We start from the raw sequence: 21,998 nt of genomic DNA, 5'->3' as shown, positions 1-21,998 counted from the left end.
ATTTGTAGGAATCTCCAGAAGCCAGATAGGCTATCTTATGCCATTCTGATATTCGCAGGAATATATTGTGATAGTATGTATCAGTCATATAAGTATAAGCAATTTGTCGAAATTATTTTTGGATATTTGTGTAAAATGTATAAAATTATTCATCATTACAAACCCATTCATTCATCAAAGCTGTTTGGTGTGCCATTACATTGAACATTTCTCTTCTCTATTATCTCCATTCACGCAATTTATCTTTCAGATTAGAATCTAGAATCAAATAAATTACCAGTACAGCACAAATTTTGAAAATGACATGTTTCTTGAAATATTAATTTGCTGCTTTGATGTAAACAGTAATGTTGGGTACGGTATGGTGATTGTTGCAAGACAGCATCCATCAACAAAATAAAAACAGGGATATCATGAGGAATGCTACATGTTGCACATTGCTTCCTTGGTGTAATCCTACCTTAAGAGAAGATCCAGCCACTGGTTCACTGTCCAAATTTCACGAGAGGATACCTTTGAGGGGGGTATGGTTCTTGCGGGGTGAAAGGAGAGGGTCAACTAGTAACTCAGCTCCTCTGAAGGGGCAGGTGGATGGGGATGGTGTCATTGGCTTAGTCATTAGCCGGTCGTTCTGTGTTGGGTTAGTTGTAAGAGTGGGGGAAAAAACTCACATTCCTTGTTCGGATCTTCTCCTGAAGTGCGGACTGTAGCTCAGGCGGTAGAGCTTTTACCTGCTGATCTGGACTTGTGCTCGGGCTTGGGTTCAATTACCGCTTGGGCTGGTTGGGTTTTTTTTCCGAGGTTTTCTCCAACCATAAGGTGAATATCAGGTATTCTATGGCAAATCCTTGGCCTCATCTCGCCATCAATTTCACAGATGCTAAATAACCCAGTACCGTCAACAGGATATACTTTACACAAGGGGGGTAACTTTACACATTTCTAGAAAAATGTCTAGAAAGCAGCACTTTACAGACAATGTGTAGCAACTCCATGGAACTGATTCTATGTGACAACAGCACATGTGTGTAGTAGACTGAAGTGTGTGCCATTATTAAAGCTGTTATACACCATTTTTCTAGAAATGTGTAAAGTTACCCCCCCCCCTTGTGTAAAGTATACCCGGTCGACAGTAGTTGATATAGCGTCATTAAATAACCAAGTAAAAGAAAGAGTAAGTTCCAGGACTGTGCCAACTGAACGGTCATGAATGAACTAGGAGAGAAGTGGGTACTAGCTCTATGTTAATTTGGAATCAGTCCACTCATTCACTGATGAAGTTTCTTCTTCTTCCGACTGAAATCTTCTAGTTCATTTGGAATCTTGCTGTCCAGTACAATTTAGCCAAGTCTGCTGCTGTCTGATGAATTGTTTATGCTTGTAAATTGAAGTAATTTGCATGATGTATATTATCAATTTTTGTATATGTGAACTGATATGCTTTTAAACTGAATTAATTTACTTGCTATGTATTATATATTTATAGCTCAACTTATGAATAATTAAATGAAGATAAATATCATAGGTCCTTCAATAACTGCCTATTTTTAATCTAATGCTTAGTACAAAAAAATTTCATTAGGTTATACACATAAAAACATATATACGACTAGCGCTTTCACTATTAAGATAGCATCTTCAGGTCTGGTTAGCATATTATGAAGCTTTTTACATAAAGACATAGATGGAAAGCAACATAATGAAATGTAATAAAAATACATGACGTTATTTTAATATTGTAATTTTTTCTCACGTCGTGTATTTTTATTACATTTCATTATGTTGCATTCCATCTATGTCTTTATGTAAAAAGCTTCATAATATGCTAACCAGACCTGAAGATGCTATCTTAATAGCGAAAGCACTATTCATATGTTTTATATGTATAAGCTAATGTAATTTTTTGTACTACGTACTAGGTTAAAAATAGACAGTTATTGAAGGACCTATGATATTTATCTTCATTTACTTGTTAACTTGTCGGACCAACATGCCTTTCAAAATTTTATGAATAATTGTTTAGGTTTGTAAATTGAATCATCTGCTTGCTATATTTTTTGTAGAGCCACCAATGTAGCTAGCCTGCTGATCCAGAGTTGTGTTCCGGCTTGGGTTGGAGCCCTATTTGGGCTGATTACCAGGCTGGGTTTTTTTTCCGAGGTTTTCCTCAACCATAGGGCGAATGCCAAGTTATCTATGGCGAATCATCAGCCTCACTTCATCTCGCCAAAAAAATTGTAATCTTGTAAAATTTTGACTTGTTCCACATCTTGAAGCTTCCCAAATTGCAAAGAGGGTCATAAATATTTTGCTGCCATTTCCAACGTCATACTTGCGTGAATCTGCATTTTCTATCATGAAAATAGTGAAATCTAAACAAAGGAACAGACTGCTGCATCTTGAAGATCATTTAGGCCCTACGTATTGGCCTGTCAACCATAAGCCATGTATAGATAAACTGTGCAGCCAACTAAGCACAGATTTCACATTAATTTAAATAGGCGAGTTTTCAAAAACGATAATAAAAATCTTTTATAGGACATCCAGCATAGATAGGTTGGGATTTTTGACACATACAGTACCTTTGTTTTTTTCTAAAGCCACTCAAGTTGCCGCTTGTTTTTTTTTTAGCATTTTCGATTGCTTGTTAACAGTGACATATCTACAAGTACAACAATGGATGTCCGACACTACATAGAAGCTATCAGTGCTTTTTTTTTCTGGCGGAATGCACTGGAATGCCATTCTGGCACCATTTTGTTGCATTTTTCATCAAGAAACCGAAATGTGTGAATAACTATGTTTTTAATATAATTTTTCTTTGAATTTCGCTTAGATCTTGAAAGTCTTAGTTGGACGAAAAGGAGGTTAAAAACGACAAAATTCCCGTGCAGTGAGCAGTAATCATCTCCTCGTCTGCTATAAAATATTCTACACAGATTTCCATTACCTTTTTCTCCAGAAGAAAAGCACTGGTTGTTATTATTATTAATAAAAACAAATAAGTGTGTCGCGATATCATGGCCATTCAATAAAGTGTGTCATCAGTCAAAAAAGGTTGGGAATCACTGCTCTAGACAATCCTAAGTGAACTATAAAATTGTTGATGATGTATTATCATCCGTAGCATTACAGACCAGTGTGGGTCTCAGCTTCAATAAGAATCTTCCTCCAAACATTCTTTCCTTAATATTTTGAGGAGAAAAATTCGGTCCGGCGCCGGGGATCGAACCCGGGTCCTTGGTTCTACGTACCAAGCGCTCTAACCACTGAGCTACGCCGAATTCAATCCACATCACTGGACCGAACCCCTCTCCTTCGTTGTTTCCCGGTTTGGTCCAGTGCTGTGGATTGAATTCGGCGTAGCTCAGTGGTTAGAGTGCTTGGTACGTAGAACCAAGGACCCGGGTTCGATCCCCAGTGCCGGAGCGAATTTTTCTCCTCAAAATATTAATTGTCAATATCACAGATATTATTTTGTAGGACAAATTAATAAATCGATAATATTCTTTCCTTAGCCACACTCCACCAATGCTTTATGGGCAATTTCTTCACATCTTCCAAGACTCCTTCCATCCGCCAAAAATTGGGTTTTCCTTTTAATTTAAATTCTATTGTTAATTTAATAATGTCTTTTATGCTCGACCAGGCCGAAATGTAGTAATTATACACCTGGTAGCAGACCTTTAATGCATGTCATTAAAGTACACCTACTTATTAAAGGTCAGTCTTTCAGTCAATGACGACTCAGGTTACAACTGTTCAGCCAATGACAGGTCAGCTTTCTACCGTTATAAAACCGCAAGTATCGATTATTCTCGGATATGCAATCGAAAGAGAATTAGCGAAAAGTCACGGAGGCTGTAAATCCAATACTGTCGCAGAAGGTTATGTTCTGTTACTATAATAATTAGTGTTAATTGTAAATAATATTCAAATAAATTCAATTTGTCATCTCGTTTTTCAATGTCTAATTTTATTTCAATGTTATCTCTGTAGATTCTTATGGCCTAGCAAGGTCAATGTGGACATCTGTTCCTCGGAAAAAATCAATACTTTCGCGTCTGCGCACATCTCACAACATACAGGACATTGCTCCAGGTCAGATACAATAAAATTAATAATATCAAGTTAGAAATATGGTCGAGCATAAAAAGTCGTACGAAACTCGCCTGTAATGGTAATTAAGAAGCTCGTATGGAAATTACTCCATACTCACTTCTTAATTACCTTCATTATTGGCTCGTTGCATAATGTACTATTTTGTTCATCCTCCGAATATTTCTAACCATCTCAGTCTGGCTACGTTGAAGTAACTACAGTTCAGTTCATCATGTATCCTACAGTAGAATCCAAATTCCTAAATAAAATGAATGGCTAATTTAGAAAATCCAGTCAGACACATTTTGTAAACAAGGAATAACAATAACAATGACGACGATCATGATGATGATGATGATGATGATAATGATAATGTGTTAAGTCCGAGCTTTAATTAGCATAGCCTATTATTTAAAAGTTTTTGTACCCTTTGTTATTCATTATATGGGCTATTTCATCTCAAATCGACCGAAATATAGAGAAAATTGACCTTGCAATTTTTAAATACAATTAAACTTTTTCTGTCCGTTGACAACTGTGATACAATGCTTTGTGCAAAGTTTGAGGCATCAGAACTTCATAGTGTTTAAATTTAAAATATTTTAATTTACTGTATTTTCATAAAATTAGCAACTTTAAACTGTTGTAGCTCCGAAACCCTTTCACCCAATGATCAAAATCATGGTTTATTTTGATGCTGAGAAATTATAGTTTATATTGACATGTAAACAGTTTTTCTTACTTTTTATGGAAATGGAGAAATTTAGATTTTTCTTCATTAAGACGCCTTTGGCCACAAAAAAATATTTTTAAAATATATGGTTAGATTCCGCATTGAAAGTACAAATAAGCACATATTTTTTACTGGTGCACCGTTGATAAGAAAGTATTGAAAATATAAAATAAAGAAAATTAATAGTACGCGCGTGAACTAACCAGCTGACTGTAGGTAGTCGAGACAAGCAAGGCCAGGAGAAAAACATGTGATGTTTCGTCTAGCAGTCATGGCTGGGCTAGCTTTATCACAAGTTTTCATAAACAAGGAGTAAAATGACGCCCAATGCTCGCTTATCTTCAGCTCTCGGCCAGTGTGCGGGGTACTGCGCCGTTCAAGTCTAGGCATGTGAAAATAATTTATTTAATACCCTCGAAACTTATTGCCGAGCCACTAAGCAAACAATGCCGAATCCCTCTTAATAATGCAAGGTTTTTTCTCAATATTTTTTACATTTTTCCAAATGGGCAAAAAGCCTAAAAGTAAGTAAAATCAGATTATCTGTCTCTCTGTATACAATAAAAATAAGTATTATTTCTTATCATAACCTACTAAATGTCAGCTTCAAAATGAGCTCCCGTTCAATGTTCTGCAGTAAATGGTTCCAGAGTTCTGAGTGCTGAAAGAGACTTGTTTTTATAAAATACGCTAAATTTGTCGCTCAATAGTACGAAAACCGTTTGACTTTCGATAGCATATTTTTGAAAATGCACTCTCCTCAGCACCTTGTATAAATAGGGAAAAAATCTGAGTATTAAAAAAATGCGAGGTTTTTTACTGATCGATTTCATATGGAATAGCCCATATGAAGACATTATTACAAAAACAACCCTTGAGAAGAATAAAAATAAATAGAACAACACATGTCAGCTGTTTCTGTACAACTGGTGTTTATCCTTGTGGTTATTGCACCTGACATGTGTCATTTTTGGAGTCTATAAACATTTCTGCTCTTTTTCCTCTAATTATGTTGCAAAAACGTATAATCAAAATTTGTTTGAAAAGGCGACTGGATTATCCAACAAATTTGATCCATTCTGAATTGAATGTTTTTAGAATTGACCAAATTTATAAATACTCTTTAATGAAATTCTATCATAAAAATAGAACGAAATTTGTAGCTCAGCCACATGCTCATAATACGAGACGAAATGAAATTCTTAAATTAGTTGAACCTAAATATTTCACATCTGCTGCTTTACTACACAGTACAAATTATGGTCCACGGCTATATAATTCGATAATAAAATTTCATCCAGAATTGACTACTTTAAGCAATGAAATTTTCAGATCCAGAATTAAAAAATTTATATGACAGACTTCCCTGTATATATATTATGTACCGTGTATTGTAAAACAAGTTTATTTCTATCCTAAGTGTATTTTTCTATTTTATCTTGGTTACTATATCAACATGACCTGCACTAATTATACTACTAATAATAATTTAATATTAATCCATCAATCTAAACATCGTCTCTTTTTTCACTCAGTTATTATTAGTATTATTATTTACTAATTTTATTATAATCTTTATGTGAGCTTTTTTCTTAAGTATTTTGTCTACAAAGTATGTGTATCTATGTAACGGAACTGTCCCCGAACACGAGCTTTGCTCTTTCGGGGTATTTTAATGTAACGTTTTTATGTATATGTTATTATTAAATAAATAAATAAACTGTAAATAATTTGAAATAGTAGCAAATGTGTCCTTAACTCAATTTAATTAAAATGACTAGGGCAGTTTTTGTAATAATGTCTTCATATGTTAATGAAGGTTCGATTCACAGAGGGATTACCAAATATTATCCTCATGCAAATGTGAACAGTGTAAAAATCGGAGACAAGGGAATTACGAAAGTAAAAAACTTCAACAGACAGAAATAACTCTTATTTATTCTCCAATTTCCAATCTGATCTAAATATCAATGTAATCAAGTTTTTTCTTACTCTGGGAGAGTAATAACTGCAGTAGTGTGTGTTAACAGTTAAGCGAACATAACATGTAAAATATATGAATTTTTATGAACTGATATAATATGGTTGCAATAACACTACTTAATCTTCAAAAGTAAAATAGTAATAAATGCTAACCTAACACAGGGCTATTGTAATCATGAGCACAGGGTAAATGATCATCATAAACAATAAAATAACTATAAGAGACATGTGTAAGATTGTTACATATTATCAAATACAAACCACCAAAGTTCTCAGCAATCTTTGCATTTGAAATGACTTCACATGTTTGTCGCTGTTCAAATATATAGAACAATATATATCTCTTGACCAACATAAACAGAAGACATTGAAAATAGCATGAAGATAATAATATTTACAACAAGTTTTTTTTTTTTATAATATTATACTGTATGTTAAGTTGTACCATTCTGGTGTACAGACAAGAATATATAATTCTATGATATAAAATACCTTTCATTCCAAATTCATCCAAACATTAACACTTCATATACTGTACAATTATCAAGGTACAGATTAACAAATTCCACTAGAAACCTATCCAATGAAAGTGGATCATCATACAAAATACAATTACACGTTTTCACAACATGTCATTCATTTTCAGGGATCTATTTAAGCCCATCCTTTGAATGAAGTAGATAAGAAATGGGAAGTAGAGATAAAGTTGACAGAAGCTTAAATGTCATTATAGTTACGACAAAAATATGATCAAATATTTACTCATGTTCCCATTACAATTAAACTAATATTTGAACATTTTTCGCCAACTAAGTTTATAGATTTTGAACATTTTAGTTATACGTATCTTGATTTCTAATATCCTTAAACAAAGTTATTAAAACTTCAAGTGTAGATTGTTTACAGTAAAAAGATTCAATATTTTTTGCTGAAAACGGACAGCAAAAATTTGAATCGAAATAGCACAATAACAAGGAGATTTTACGCAGTATGATTAGTATCAAAGCAGAATTTATTATGTGATGAAGTATCAAATCTCTGACAAACAGGTTTACGGTTATAAAAAGCAGAGAGACATAATTATATTCATGCCTAATACAATTTTTAAAATGTCACAAAATAAGTCGGAACAAGTGCAAACCATCTCCATAGTTGAAATCTCGGATTTTTATAATTTTCACAGATTTGACCTAGTTCTGTATTTCCTAAATGACTCATCTGGTACACGTCATAGATTGTCTCTCTTTACAGTATTATTTTATACCTTCACATGTATTATTAAAGGTAGTAACACATACTAAACAGATTTAATTTACATTACTGATAACATTAAAAGTTTTTATAACCTAATTTTGACGATAATATTTCCATCTCGGGATGAAGAACTTTCCTGAATGTCAGTGTAACTTACAGAGGTGTGAAAATTATTAGAATAATCTTAATTTTAAAGGTTTTTTTTAATAGTTCCTTCACAAATATCCATTGAATTGATGAATATTGGTATATAATATTACTATACTGGTGTAGGATATATTTACTACTAAAAATGCCAGAAAGCATTGTTGTACATTGGTATTTTTCTTATTTTACAATTGTTATGGGAATTCAGAAATTATTATATTATGTTGGCAGCATTGGAAACATAAAAAATTAATTAAGAAATGCTTTAAACAAATTGTTCTTCGCGTTTACATTGTTGTGAAGGTTCAAATGAACGTATACATCTGTTTTGTGCATATAATTTTTTATGTTTCCAATTCCGCCAACATAATATAATAATTTCTGAATTCCCATAACAATTGTAAAATAAGAAAAATACCAATTTACAACAATGCTTTCCGGCATTGTTAGTAGTAAATATATCCTACATCAGTATTGTAATATATACCAATATTCATCAATTCAATTAATATTTGTGAAGGAACTATTAAAAAACCTTTAAAATTAAGATTATTCTAATAATTTTCACACCTCTGTACAATGAATTAAAAAGAAATCTAATATATTTTATATCTGGACCTACATGAATGTAATATCACTGATGTTTCTGTTCTGAACATAACAAATTTTAGAATCTTTAAAAGTTAAATGTGCTAGAATTTACAGAGTGATTCAGCCAGGGCTAGACCGGCATCAGCAGAAAGTCGTATGCATAGTAATTGCTGCGCTAAACTTAAAAAAAAATAAATCCATTCGTAGTTAATACCCACTAATTTTCATATTTTAAATACTTGGTCAGTGTGTAAAGAGTAATTAAACCGACATATGAGAAAACATAAAGCGGATGTGTTTAATGGTTCATGTGATTCTGTATTTCATTGGTTTGCACATGTATCCTATAAAGATTATTAAATAAGAAAATATGCAGTACAACCACTCGGTACTTTAGAGAGATTGGACCACTTCCAGTTTCACCTAGGAGACATGTCCCTTGAATTTATCATGTGCTACAAGCAAGAAAATATTAACTTAAAGAGACACCAAGTTTTCATTAAACAAGTCTGTGTTCCACTATTGTTCTAACTGATAACATTATACCAATTACATAAAATTCGAAATTAAAAATCCTTAAACAGTCGTAACAAAGTCTCTGAGTAGCTGTATTACATTTCTTACAGATCTGCATATATGAATCATTTCACATTTTTAATTTTTACGTTCTTTAAATCAGAAACATAACAAAGAAGTTACACTATAAAAAATAAATGTCACATAAGCTTCAATAACGTTCTGCCTCAATCTTTAATAAAAATACCATGTCTGAGCACAGGCAGAAAATAAACATCAAATGAGCGACGTAATTTATGTACAATACAAATATTCTCCTATGTGGCTACTAGAGAGTAAAATCACAATGAAGGTGTGAATACATTACGAGTAAATATTATTCTTTACAACACTCAGTAAGAGATATATCATCTTTAAAAAGGACCGGCCGGCCGGTCTGTATTCAATTGCTAGCAGCTATACGATACCAAGAGTACATTATTCTTAACTATCTCCTCTCCGCTTACCAGCAGCTTGGGACGAGGATCAGTTCTACAAATAATGCGCCACATTACACAAGAAAGAGTTCATCAGTACAATAATTGCTATCTGAGACATTACACGTATGCAACATATAAAGCAGTTACGCATATATTTTTTTTTTTATAATTATCTATTAAGAATGTCAAGATAATCACAATTTGATACCTAATTTTTCAATTCTGTTAAAAGAACTGAGTGCAATTGATCCTGCATACATCATCTGTTAAACAAAGAACCATCCTAAGAGTACATTGTAATTTTTATCAAAGAGAATATAAAAATAACTGTTCTCACAAGTAATGTAACTCTCATATTTTATACGAGGTCAGAAATTCGCCAGTGTAACTGAAACGCTGACGATAATGAGGAGTTATACTGCATCTTGTGGAAGCAGTAATGCAGTGAACGGTGATTGATACTGGAGTAAAATGTTTAAAGAACTGAACAGTAAGTGACAGTTCACAAAAGACATGTGTAAAGGATGAACATGATTTAAACAGATAGCATACACTTCCACCACAGATAGCAAAACAACAAAATCACACCTATAGTTTGTAGAAGTATATTATTTTATTATTATCATTATTAATATTAATAAAAAAATCATGCAATGTAGGATCATTTTACAAGGTTTCCATAATCTGAAGATATTAAAATACAATTCCACCTTCAAGAGCAGAAAATATTGTAGTTGGTGAAAATCATTTAACTGAAGCAAATGTTGAAAGCAGTGTTTTATATTATAAGAGTGATTTCACCAGAATGGAAGACAATTTGACATGAATACATTTACAAATTCATGTCTGAAAGGAAGGAACATTCGTAGATAAGTTTTGTTTCTGTTTGAGAAACAAGACAACTTAGGGTTGTTACTGTTGCAGAAAATAACTTAGACACAATCAGAACAGTACCTATGACATTCATTATTTCAGTGAGCTTAAAATTTACTGTTGAAAATGAATTGTGATTGCAAAAATTTAATTCAAATAATGCTATTAAAATTAAAGTACAAGTTGAAAATCCTTTCAAGTTCTATTCAAAATAAAAGAAAATTCATTATCTGTGGGAAACGGAGAACTACCTCTTCACTCAGTGCATATTTAATTAAGAGCACCCTCTATGAAAGCTCTGGTAAATAAATAAAGAAAAGACAGACATCCTATTGTTGAATCTTCTATAACAGGCTTGCAGAAGTGGGTGCCAAATGTGGCGTACGTCACTCACCCCTTCCTTCCACCCCGTGTCATTAACTTGGTAGGGGAGGGGATTTGTATTCAGTGTCTGTGATTGCATACGGGTCACAGTGACGTCATTCAATGCCGATGGACTGTGGATGGGGAACCAATGCTTTCCTCATGCTTTCCACCCCTCTCTCGCCACTTCTGTATCCCTGTTCTATAAAATATGCACTATGTATTAGGGCTAATCTGAAGTTTCAGCTGTGTGGGGGTGTACTCACACTACGTTTTCCTTAACATCAGCATCATCAACATCTTTAACCAGCTTTGCACTCAATAAAAGCTACTTTTTTCAGTAGCCTATCCTACTCTCGCAAAACTAGCATGAATGAGATGTGTGAATCATATCCCAGGCGCCAGGTATTCAGGTGTTATAACAACAAGAGTTGTGTTCTGTGCTGCTGTCTCAGAAAGTTTTGTAAACGATACTGTCCGTGATTATTTCAAGAGAACTACCATACTTTCCTTTGTTTATCTACTATGTTTGGCTAGCCCTAGTACAATTTCGAAAACTATGTTAACAAAGAATACCCAATAATTTCCTTTCCTCCCCCCCAAGAATAAAAATAATTTTGAAAATAGCCCAACATTAATATCATAATCAACAATATTACAAAATGAACATTTAATAAATAATTAATATTATACAATAAAACCTTCGTAAAGACTTTACTTCTTCATCCTTTGCCAAATAATGTAACTGAAGCTGAATTTTTTCCTACTAAAATGTGACATATTTTATCAATGATCAGACATTCTGAAAGAACCCAGAGAAAGAAATTATATATGGTATACTGTCAGTACAAGAAAAATTAATTACCAAATATGAACATAAATATACAAGCACCAACAATTTCACGACACAAGAAATATACGAACATTTTCAACACAATTTAGCAACTTCATATTATGTTGTTGGTCATTAGATTTCAATTCAGAAATAAGTAACAATTAAAGAATATGTAACGGGCATATTCATGTGCAAGTAACAGAAATAATGTGTAGAGTATTCTTACAAAGAAACTATGTGCAGAATTGGAAAATATGAAGCATAAATCAAAGCATACACACTATTTCTGGCAATCAAGTATATAAATTTCACCTAATTCTATTCTCCAACTTCTTTACACTTAAAATGCAGGTTTCTTAACAGTACTGCAGTTCATCACGAAATGTTCTCAGCAGATTGAACTACAACATTTTTAAATGAAGATTATTTTTATACTTGTACGTCACAAGATATATTTCATTTCTGAATCTCTATTCTTTGACTAAAAATATCCCCACATCATTAGCTACAGTCCTTTGTCTGTAATAATTTTCTGTTATTAAAGGAAAATTTCTTTGTTATTAAGACATTTAGCTGCATAGGAAAACTGAATTGTGTACAAATGTTTGCCTAAATAGATCACAATGGCAGTGATTATACAGAAATTATGTTATACGGCAGTTTTATGAAATTATTGTCTTTACAAAACCAATGAGTATTTTAAAACTGTTCACACAGGAGATTAATATTAAAAATCTACAAGCTATCAGAACATGAAATGAGACCTGCTGTCATTATATCTGGTATAAATGAATAAGCACATCACATATAAAGACTTAAATGAAACAAGATGTACCAGCAGTTAAAAAAAAAAAATTATTTTGCTTATATCGTCTCAACAGTTCTTAACATTTTTCACTTGATACGCGAAGTAACCAAATTAAATCGCTACCACCAAACATCTCACACTATAATTTTTTTTAGTCAAGCTGCTGTTATGATATAAATGATGTAGTCATAAACGCAGGAGAAACAGTTTCAACAACTTCAGAATCTTCAAACAGAAACAAAAGCTATTACATTTCATATGCAATCTTCAAACTGTCCTTCACACTTCAGAAGTTTGCAGATAGCAATGCAAGGGTTTGTCTCATTGCATGTACAAATAAATTATGCATTTCACAGTGAACGATTAGAGAACCTCCACAGTTCCCTCCATATCAAACTATGGCATCCCTTGTGTAATGATCCATTATATTTCTGCCATGCTTTAAATAGATTAACCATATTATTAGCAACTGTAATTAATACTTACCCTGTTGATTCATTTTGTAGTGCAAATGAAACCATCTCTTTCAGTTTCAGAAGATTATTCTGAGTAATGCTAAATGTATTTTAAAATGTTTATGGATAGTTCTTTGTTTTTTATTACACAAAACATTTGCAGTGAAAAAGTGAACAAAGGAAAGATCCCAGCTTCTCATACCAAGAAGTTACCTTGGTAGTGTACCAGTATATCAAACTGCACGAGACGGCAATAAATTTGGAACTGGAACCATCAAGCTTCTTTCTGCATATTGGATACCATATCCTACAATTGTCTCAAGATATACTCTCTATTTATACATATGTAAATATGCTACATGTAAGAAAGTTAAATATCACAATCTTTCACTCTTGAAATTATGGTATAAAACAACATATCTTAACATTCCATTTTACCACAAGATTTTCTTTATCACTTATCAAATGTAAATTTAAATCATATTTTTCAAGACGATAAAACAATCGGTGTAAACCAGTCCTAATCAATAAGTCACAGTCATTCACGACTAACAAGTCTGCTCAGTGTACTTTTACCTATTCAATTGCGGGTATCCATCTAAAGTCAGTATCATACAAACCCAATTTCGTGTAGTAGAATAATGATACAATATTTTTCGTAATTAAACCATATACAACGAAGTATATATTTTACCGTGTATTTTCTAAAATTGTCTTGGAAAAAATATCAGAGAATGACATCAGTCAGAACTTAATGGATTTACACTGTTCTAACAGAAGCAAAATAATTATTAAAATCTAGCTTCGTATTAATACTGAATACGTATGCAAGACTGAACCATAAGAATAAAAAGAACTGTTTATTTGGGGGTTGGGGCGGGGAAAGCACTGAAACACTGGCATCATCTCCTTCACGTACATTTTTACTGTACCACCAAGAAACAGAACAATACCGGTCCTGTACTTAAAACTCGCACAGTCTAAGGTCCTTCTTCTTCATCTTCTCTCCCGATGATGAATAAACTTAAAAGGTATGGAAAACATTTTCAATTTAACTTGAAATATGTTACTCCACACCAGGAATGTATGATGAGAATCTATATAAAACTTATGTTTCCAAGTACACTAAAATACATCCAGTCACAACCCTCTGCATTATTTTATCTACTGTCACTTATTATTTTTTTAAGAATTAACCATATGAATAAAATATTCTGAACAATTAACAATATTAGGCAGGCTTCCTCCGAAGCTCCACAATAAAATCTCTCATACTTGTAACAGAGGCATGGACAGCAAAACCTTTATATTTTGTTCATCTCAACCACAAACTTTGTATACAGGTTCTAGCATTTCGCCATACTCTGCATTCTTTTTACTAAAAAAAAATCTGTTATTAATTACAACACTTTCAAATTTAAAATGCTTCACATAAAAATAAATGCTCTTCATTTTTGTATGCACAGTTATCACACATTATTTTTGTTGTTATTTTTGTTTTTCAAACATACAAAACAATCTAGCTGGTTTTAAAGATTAAAGTGGTACATGAATACCAAAATTAACAACTGTACTTCTATCACCTCGGCATCTCGTAAAAATGGCATCTTAATAATTCAATTCGATCCTAATGATTATTTACCTACTGTAGGAACATTCTGTTCAGAATGTTTGAATTCGATTGTTTTGCAATGTCATAATTTTCATAACAAATGGAAAACGTTTCTCCAAGGATCTTAGAAAACTCTATAAAGAAGTGTCCTGCACTTTGTTTTAAATATGTTTGACATATTAATAATCTTCTATAAATACAATGACAATCTTTTATCTAATTATAAGCTATTACATAATATTTTATGACTGAACATTATGTTTTACCTATACTATCTTCATATGTTCAGCATCGATTCACTAACACTACTGTCTTTTCTTTACATTAATGAAACAATTTTGTATGACCTGAGGCACTCTCTGATCCAATTGGTCCAACTTGCAAAAAAATCTGAACAAGTTTGCACAGTATTTCGTTGCCTTAGTAAGGACACTCGTGAAATACCCTTAATCTTTTCATTCTAAAAATCTCAGCACCAAACATGACCAACCAGTCCATTGCACAAACTTCCCTTAAAATCAGTGCATCCTTGGGTTTACCGAATCCGTAAAAATGTGCCTGCTGTGTCTGGTCAACAGTGTACAGCAAAAATCCAAAACAGACATTTCTCTGTACGAACACTGACGTCACTCATGCCAACAATAGTACACAATTTAAAAGATAAAAAGGGAGAAAAATTCTCATGAAATTGAGCAACCAACATCAAAACGAACTGGTTGGTCACAAAACCCAAACATTGCATTACAATAAAATATGAAGATACAGTGTCAATCTTGCTTTACTATGCTTACCATTTTATCAGAAATGGGTAACTTAGTTATGTTCTGTTACTTTACTTCGTTTTCTATCTTAAATTACTGGAACACCATGTACCATCCCATCTAACGCATAACTTTGGCAGTTCACCGGGGCTTCCTAAAATAGCAATCACAACACAGCCTCATTGCAATTCGTTAGCATTTTCCAAGTCCTGGCTCCCGAAATATCAAAAATGTCACTGGCGAAAATTCAAAGCTATTCACGAGAAAGTGAACTTATCATCAACATTAATATTTTGGTGTACAATTCTCGAGTCCAAGCTAGTCGCAATAGACGTCCATTAAGTGACATAACAGCTTTGCACTTGCACGAACTTAATCTTTGTCACAAACACACAGTTTCTGGCATCTAGGCCTGTGAAAAAGACAAAATCTCTCCAGCAACAAAGTCACAATCCTTCCGTTCTGAATGGGATGCAGCATGTTCCACTGTCGAGTAGTGGAAGAGAGACGTCGCCTGCAACTCAGGCATCCAAAACCGCCTTTGAGAGCAGCAGAATTAACAGATCAGCAACAGTTTTCAGTTAATTCATTTAGCGTCATCCTGCTCCATTGGTTCTTCTGATGGATCTCGGGAATGCTCTGGCGTCCTGCAATGGAATTTCACAGTGAAAAACGTATGCAAAATTAACTGGACACAAAAAACAGTAACAAAGGGAGATTTCTGGAAAAGAAAAAGGTCAATTTTTATTACTCTACTGCCACTTGCAACAGACTCCTAACGAATATTCACACATTTATCACTGGGATTGTCGTGCTGGAAATCAATTTAGAACACTTTTATCTCAGCCACGACACATTTCAACTTTTATGCTCGACCATGCCGAAATGTAGTAATTATACACCTCATTAAAGTACACCTATTCATTAAAGTTCAGGTGTTCCACCAATCAGAAAACATCATTGTAGCAATATGAAAGCGCAAGTATCGATTATTCTTGGATATGCAATCGAAAGATAACTAGCGAAACATCACGGAGGCTGGAAATTCAATACTGTTCCAGAAGGTTATGTTCTGTTACTATAATAATTAGCGTTAATTGTAAATAATATTCAAATAAATTCAATTTGTCATCTCGTTTTTCAATGTCTAAATCAATTTCAAGGTTATATGAAGATTAATCTTTATTTTACTCTCTAGGTTATATCAAGGTCAATGACATTTGTTTCTAGGAAAAAATCAATACTTTCGCGTCTGCGCACATTTCACAATTTACGAGATATTGCACAAGATCAGTTCCGCTCCCCAGTCAGATAAGAATAACATGAATACTTATGAATAATTTCAAGTGAGAAATATGGTCGAGAATAAAAAGTCGTATGAAACTTGCCTATAATGGTAATTAAGATGCTCGTATGAAAATTATGAAACTCGCGCTCGTTTCATAAACATACTCGCGTCTTAATTACTACCATTATAGGCACATTGCATAATGTACTATTATTGTACAATATAAATGCAATTATCACTACGACGACACAATAATTCTTGCAGTTAACACAGAAACAACTTCGGAAACGTAATTAACAGTCGCAGTTTCACTTCACTTCTACTAGATGACGCTTGAGTTCCAGCCTATAGGCATAGCAGGGATGCCAATATCGGCAAACGAAATGAAACTGTGAGGAATGTTACAACAGGTGTGCTAAACGTTAGGAATGTTACAATAGGTGTGTAGAACGTTAGGTTAGGTTAGGTTAGGTTTCTTTTTTTAATTTAACGATGCTCACAACTGCAGAGGTTATATCAGCGTCGCCGGATGTGCCGGAATTTTGTCCCGCAGGAGTTCTTTTACATGCCAGTAAATCTACTGACATGAGCCTGTCGCATTTAAGCACACTTAAATGCCATCGACCTGGCCGGGATCGAACCCGCAACCTTGGGTATAGAAGGCCAACGTTATACCAACTCGCCAACCAGGTCGACAGGTTAGGTTTTGTTAGGTGTGTAAGATAATATGAATGGTTACTACAGTTGGCGACACTGCAATCATTCTCCCACTCCACCTCAAATAACGTCACAAGGACGGAATATGGCCGCCTTCTTCCTTCAAGTACGACGATTTTCCTATATAAGTAAGGAACCTATTTAGGGCGAGTTGAGTGGGACCACAGCTCTGCCAGTGATCACATCGAGTTTCTACTACTCCACACTACAAAACTAAGGTATTTTCAGGGTTTGTTTTTAATTTCCTATACTGGCAGTACAGTAATAAAAATTCACCAAGAAAAAAATAAGCTCAAACCAGTTAAGCCTCAGTCTTACTAGAAAAAAATAAATAAAACAATGAAATATGCTATATGAGATTACTAATGCTGTCGTGCAATGTTCGAACATGAGAGAGGCAACCAAGACATTAAAAACTTCGTCTTATTTCATATGAGAAAGTAATCGCAAAATATGTGTTAAAATTTGTAAGTGGTTAAAATATTAATGATGGACAGCAAATATCTTTATAACATGTGGAACAAACACGACAGAACTCCTCCTGCAGAACAAACATCGGCGAATGTCGAACTTCGCCGTACTCGACAAACTTGAACTGAACATAGCTCCTGTAATGCACGACACTTATTACCAGAAATTAAGTGTTCAAGCAAATTTTCCAACAACTTTCAAAGGATGTTCTTCTGAGTGGTCACACGGGAAACCATGTTTACCATTAAATCTGAGGGTTGTATAGGTCATTCGTTATCTTGTGAAACCAAATGCTTGTGTGTGCCATAGCATATAGTAAGAACCTTATGGTGGGGTTAAGTGAGCTCGCTTGCTACAGGTAAAAGCATAACAAGAGAGGAAAGCTTCTTAGTACACTTTTTTTCCCCTTGATACGCAGGTAGCTTTCATAAGATACTGAATGGCCTACACACGGTTTATTTTTAAGGGTGATTTTCATTCTTAGTACGGCATTCTTTGAGAAAGAGGAAAAATTGAGCAACCCATGGTGTAACTCCATCTATGATGTTTTCATTTTGTTGGTAGTTTTGCTTACAATTGTAAGATAAGCAATAGATGGCCCCATTTATTCCAAACCTAATGTATCTCTGCTTATCGGTTAAAACTACCAACAAAATGAAAATATCCAATGCTAGTCAAGCAAAATTATTTAATACATTCTTAAACACCAAATTAAAGATATTAAAAGCCAATGCTAATATATGGTTTGACAAACAATGTCTAATTGTAAGATAAGCAATAGACGGCCCCATTTATTCCAAACCTATTCCATCTATGATACTTCTGTGGAAAATGAGTATTTGTAAAATGTGAAATGTACGTAAGTACCAATCATCTACTACATTATTTTTTTATAATTAATACATAGTGAATGCATACTAAATGTTTTCATTTTATTTTACTGGGTTATTTTACGACGCTGTATCAACATCTAGGTTATTTAGCGTCTGAATGAAATGAAGGTGATAATGCCGGTGAAATGAGTCCGGGGTCCAGCACCGAAAGTTACCCAGCAGTTGCTCGTATTGGGTTGAGGGAAAACCCCGGAAAAAACCTCAACCAGGTAACTTGCCCCGACCGGGATTCGAACCCGGGCCACCTGGTTTCGCGGCCAGACGCGCTGACCGTTACTCCACAGGTGTGGACATATACTAAATGTTATACTTAACCGTTATCTGCAGTTCATTCATGTGATAGGTTATATCTGTGGTGTTTGGGTAAAGGGAAATAAGTCATAAAAATGAATTTGGAGATAAATGAAAATTAAACTTGGAACCTTTATTACAAATAATTCTCTACACAAATAAAACACATCAACTGCTTGTATTCTTTGATTTTTGCACACCCACTTGTATAATTTAACTTGTGTGTTCATCTGGGGAACAAAATTCCATCTGGACAAAAAAATGACTCATACCCCTTTACCCGAACACCACAGATATTTTCTCTGGATACGGAGGAAGGCATAGGCTACAGCCATAGTTTGTAATAACTAGTGCTGCAGTAAATTCAGAATTATAATGTGATAAATTTACGCATGACTGAAGACACAAAGCTGTAAGCTATGCATAAATGTAAACAAGTACCACTTACTGTAAACTGTTGCTTTGTTGCTGCATTGACAGACTTGCCATTGCAGTCACAGTTTCTGTTTCGTCCTTTTCTTTCTGAGTGGCTTCTACAGCGGAGCAGACAGCTGTATGGGCCGTGCGTTTGATGCATGGCCAGTGTGGAAGCTTCAAACAATCAAACACATCATGCACTGGCAATAAAAGTGATCGAGCAATGTATATTTTGAACTTTACTTTCTGCTAATAAAATGTTGACTTTAGTTATTCCTTAAGGTACGGTCACACGTCGCTACTTTTGCAGCGCTGCAGTACAAAAAACTGCGCAACTCTAGTACTGCGACGTGTGAACAACGGTGCAACCCGAAAAGTAGCGGCTGCCGAACCTGCTGCCCGCTACTTTTCCATGCTGCGCGCAGCTTAAAAGTAGCGACGTGTGAACAGGGTTCTCAGGGTTGCAGCCGCAGCATTTTTGATATTGGTTTTGTTGAAACTTTTGCTGTGGTTGCGACCAGTGTTACCACCCATATGTGCCAATGATAATTTTATTGTTTGGATGTATTTTAATGTTAGATGTGATGAAAATAAATTATTTGTAACAGTTATTAAATGCACAACACAGTCTGAGCACATTTGCTGACGATATAATTAATTTTTTTAATTTTCTGTAGCGTAGTTTCAAACAGGAGGGTTGCCAACATTGATTACGTGAATATGTTGTTGGTTATCATTTAAGTATATAGACGTTTTTAAAAGCTTTATAGTAAAAATAATGCCATTTTCTGAATACTGCTTAGGGCAGAAAAGCAAATAATAGATAAGTAAGCTTTCGCATGAGTTTCTTAATAATGTGAACATAACCACAAAATGTATATTGAGAAGTCAACACGGAGATGGAAACCTGCAGCATGACTGCGGCTGCAAAAGTAGCGCCTTGTGTGTGAATAGACTCGCAACCTCCAGTTGCAACTTTTGCTGCACTCGGGTTGCGCAGCACAAAAAGTAGCGTACAGCGTGCTACTTTTGGCTTATGTGTGAACACGACACGCAACTTTTGCAGCTGCAGTACAAAAGTTGCGCAGCAAAAGTAGAGATGTGTGACCGTACCTTTAGTGTCATTTAATATGAAATAGTCTTACACTTCTCATCAGTTGGAGTTACAATATTCACTGGCAACAAGATACCTATCAAAACTATCATGATGTTGTTAAAGTGTACAGGTTGTTATTAAAATACGTATTTTTCTTTTATCTCTATACACGTTTTTTCTATGAATTACATTTATTCAACATTATGGTACAACAGGCACAAATGAATATCTAAATTTGAAGTTTCAATAATCAACATTCTCTCCCTCATACTGCCCTTGCTCGTTTTTATGTCCCAGGTAGCCATTTGGCTAATGAAAAAAAAAATCGTAATAATTGTCGTGTTTTATACCTAAATAAATTTGGCAATCTTGATATTTTCAGTTTCTGTAGTACGTGTATCAAAACTTTAACTTGGTTTCATATCATTGCTGTTTCATTTGCTCGTGTTCTAAGAACATAGCATTCAACAATTTGTAATGTGATCTCAATCCATTACACACACAACAGATTATGTTTGACAATTTCATCTTATTTTGAATATTCCGATAAGCTAATTATAATATAATGAAATATCAACTGAACCGTCTATACTTATCTTGTTTTATAAATACAATTTTATTAATTAGTTACATTAACGTTTTCGGTACTGGGGTATACCATCATCAGATGTATTGTGATACTATTTGTAAACCTAGCCAATGGATGCATGTGTTGTGGTCTTGGATAATATGTATGTATGAACATAAAATGTTATACCCTTGTCAAATATAGTAGTTATGTAAATACAATAAACCACTTATATGCTATTAATTAGACAAAACAGGCAATTAAAATCAATTATTTAAAACCAGTGATCATTGCTGCTATGGCGTTCGACGTTATCTAGATTACATTACGTTATAAGTTAATTGTTGTCGTGATAATTCAAATGGGACAACCAGTTATTAGGAACATCATTACATTGATATGTTGCACTATAATGTTAGGTTAAATTACGCCATATCCATTAAGAAAGAAACTTTCAAGGCGTAATTTAACCTAACATTATAGTGCAACATATCAATGTAATGATGTTCCATTAAGAAAGAAACTTTCAAGGCGTAATTTAACCTAACATTATAGTGCAACATATCAATGTAATGATGTTCCATTAAGAAAGAAACTTTCAAGGCGTAATTTAACCTAACATTATAGTGCAACATATCAATGTAATGATGTTCCATTAAGAAAGAAACTTTCAAGGCGTAATTTAACCTAACATTATAGTGCAACATATCAATGTAATGATGTTCCATTAAGAAAGAAACTTTCAA

At 33.8% G+C, this 21,998-nt stretch overlaps 1 protein-coding gene across 17 annotated transcripts in view; it reads right to left on the bottom strand.

Annotated features, from left to right (window-relative positions):
* Window positions 1-6,752: 6,752 nt before the first annotated feature.
* Window positions 6,753-21,998, bottom strand: part of HDAC4 (histone deacetylase 4) — a 582,774-nt gene continuing 567,528 nt past the window's right edge. For all 17 annotated transcript variants that reach the window (XM_069844548.1, XM_069844563.1, XM_069844558.1 and 14 more), the window contains 2 exons: window positions 19,620-19,762; window positions 6,753-16,158 (listed from right to left, as the gene is read on the bottom strand). In XM_069844548.1, coding sequence (XP_069700649.1) covers window positions 16,098-16,158; window positions 19,620-19,762 — 204 coding nt within the window. In that variant the 3' untranslated portion in view covers window positions 6,753-16,097. The remainder of the gene's footprint in view (window positions 16,159-19,619; window positions 19,763-21,998) is intronic.

This window comes from Periplaneta americana, chromosome 13 (genome assembly GCF_040183065.1).
Source record: "Periplaneta americana isolate PAMFEO1 chromosome 13, P.americana_PAMFEO1_priV1, whole genome shotgun sequence".
NCBI lineage: Eukaryota > Metazoa > Arthropoda > Insecta > Blattodea > Blattidae > Periplaneta > Periplaneta americana.
Note: the sequence above shows the minus strand (reverse complement) of the source record. Positions and strands in the feature narration are given on the sequence as shown.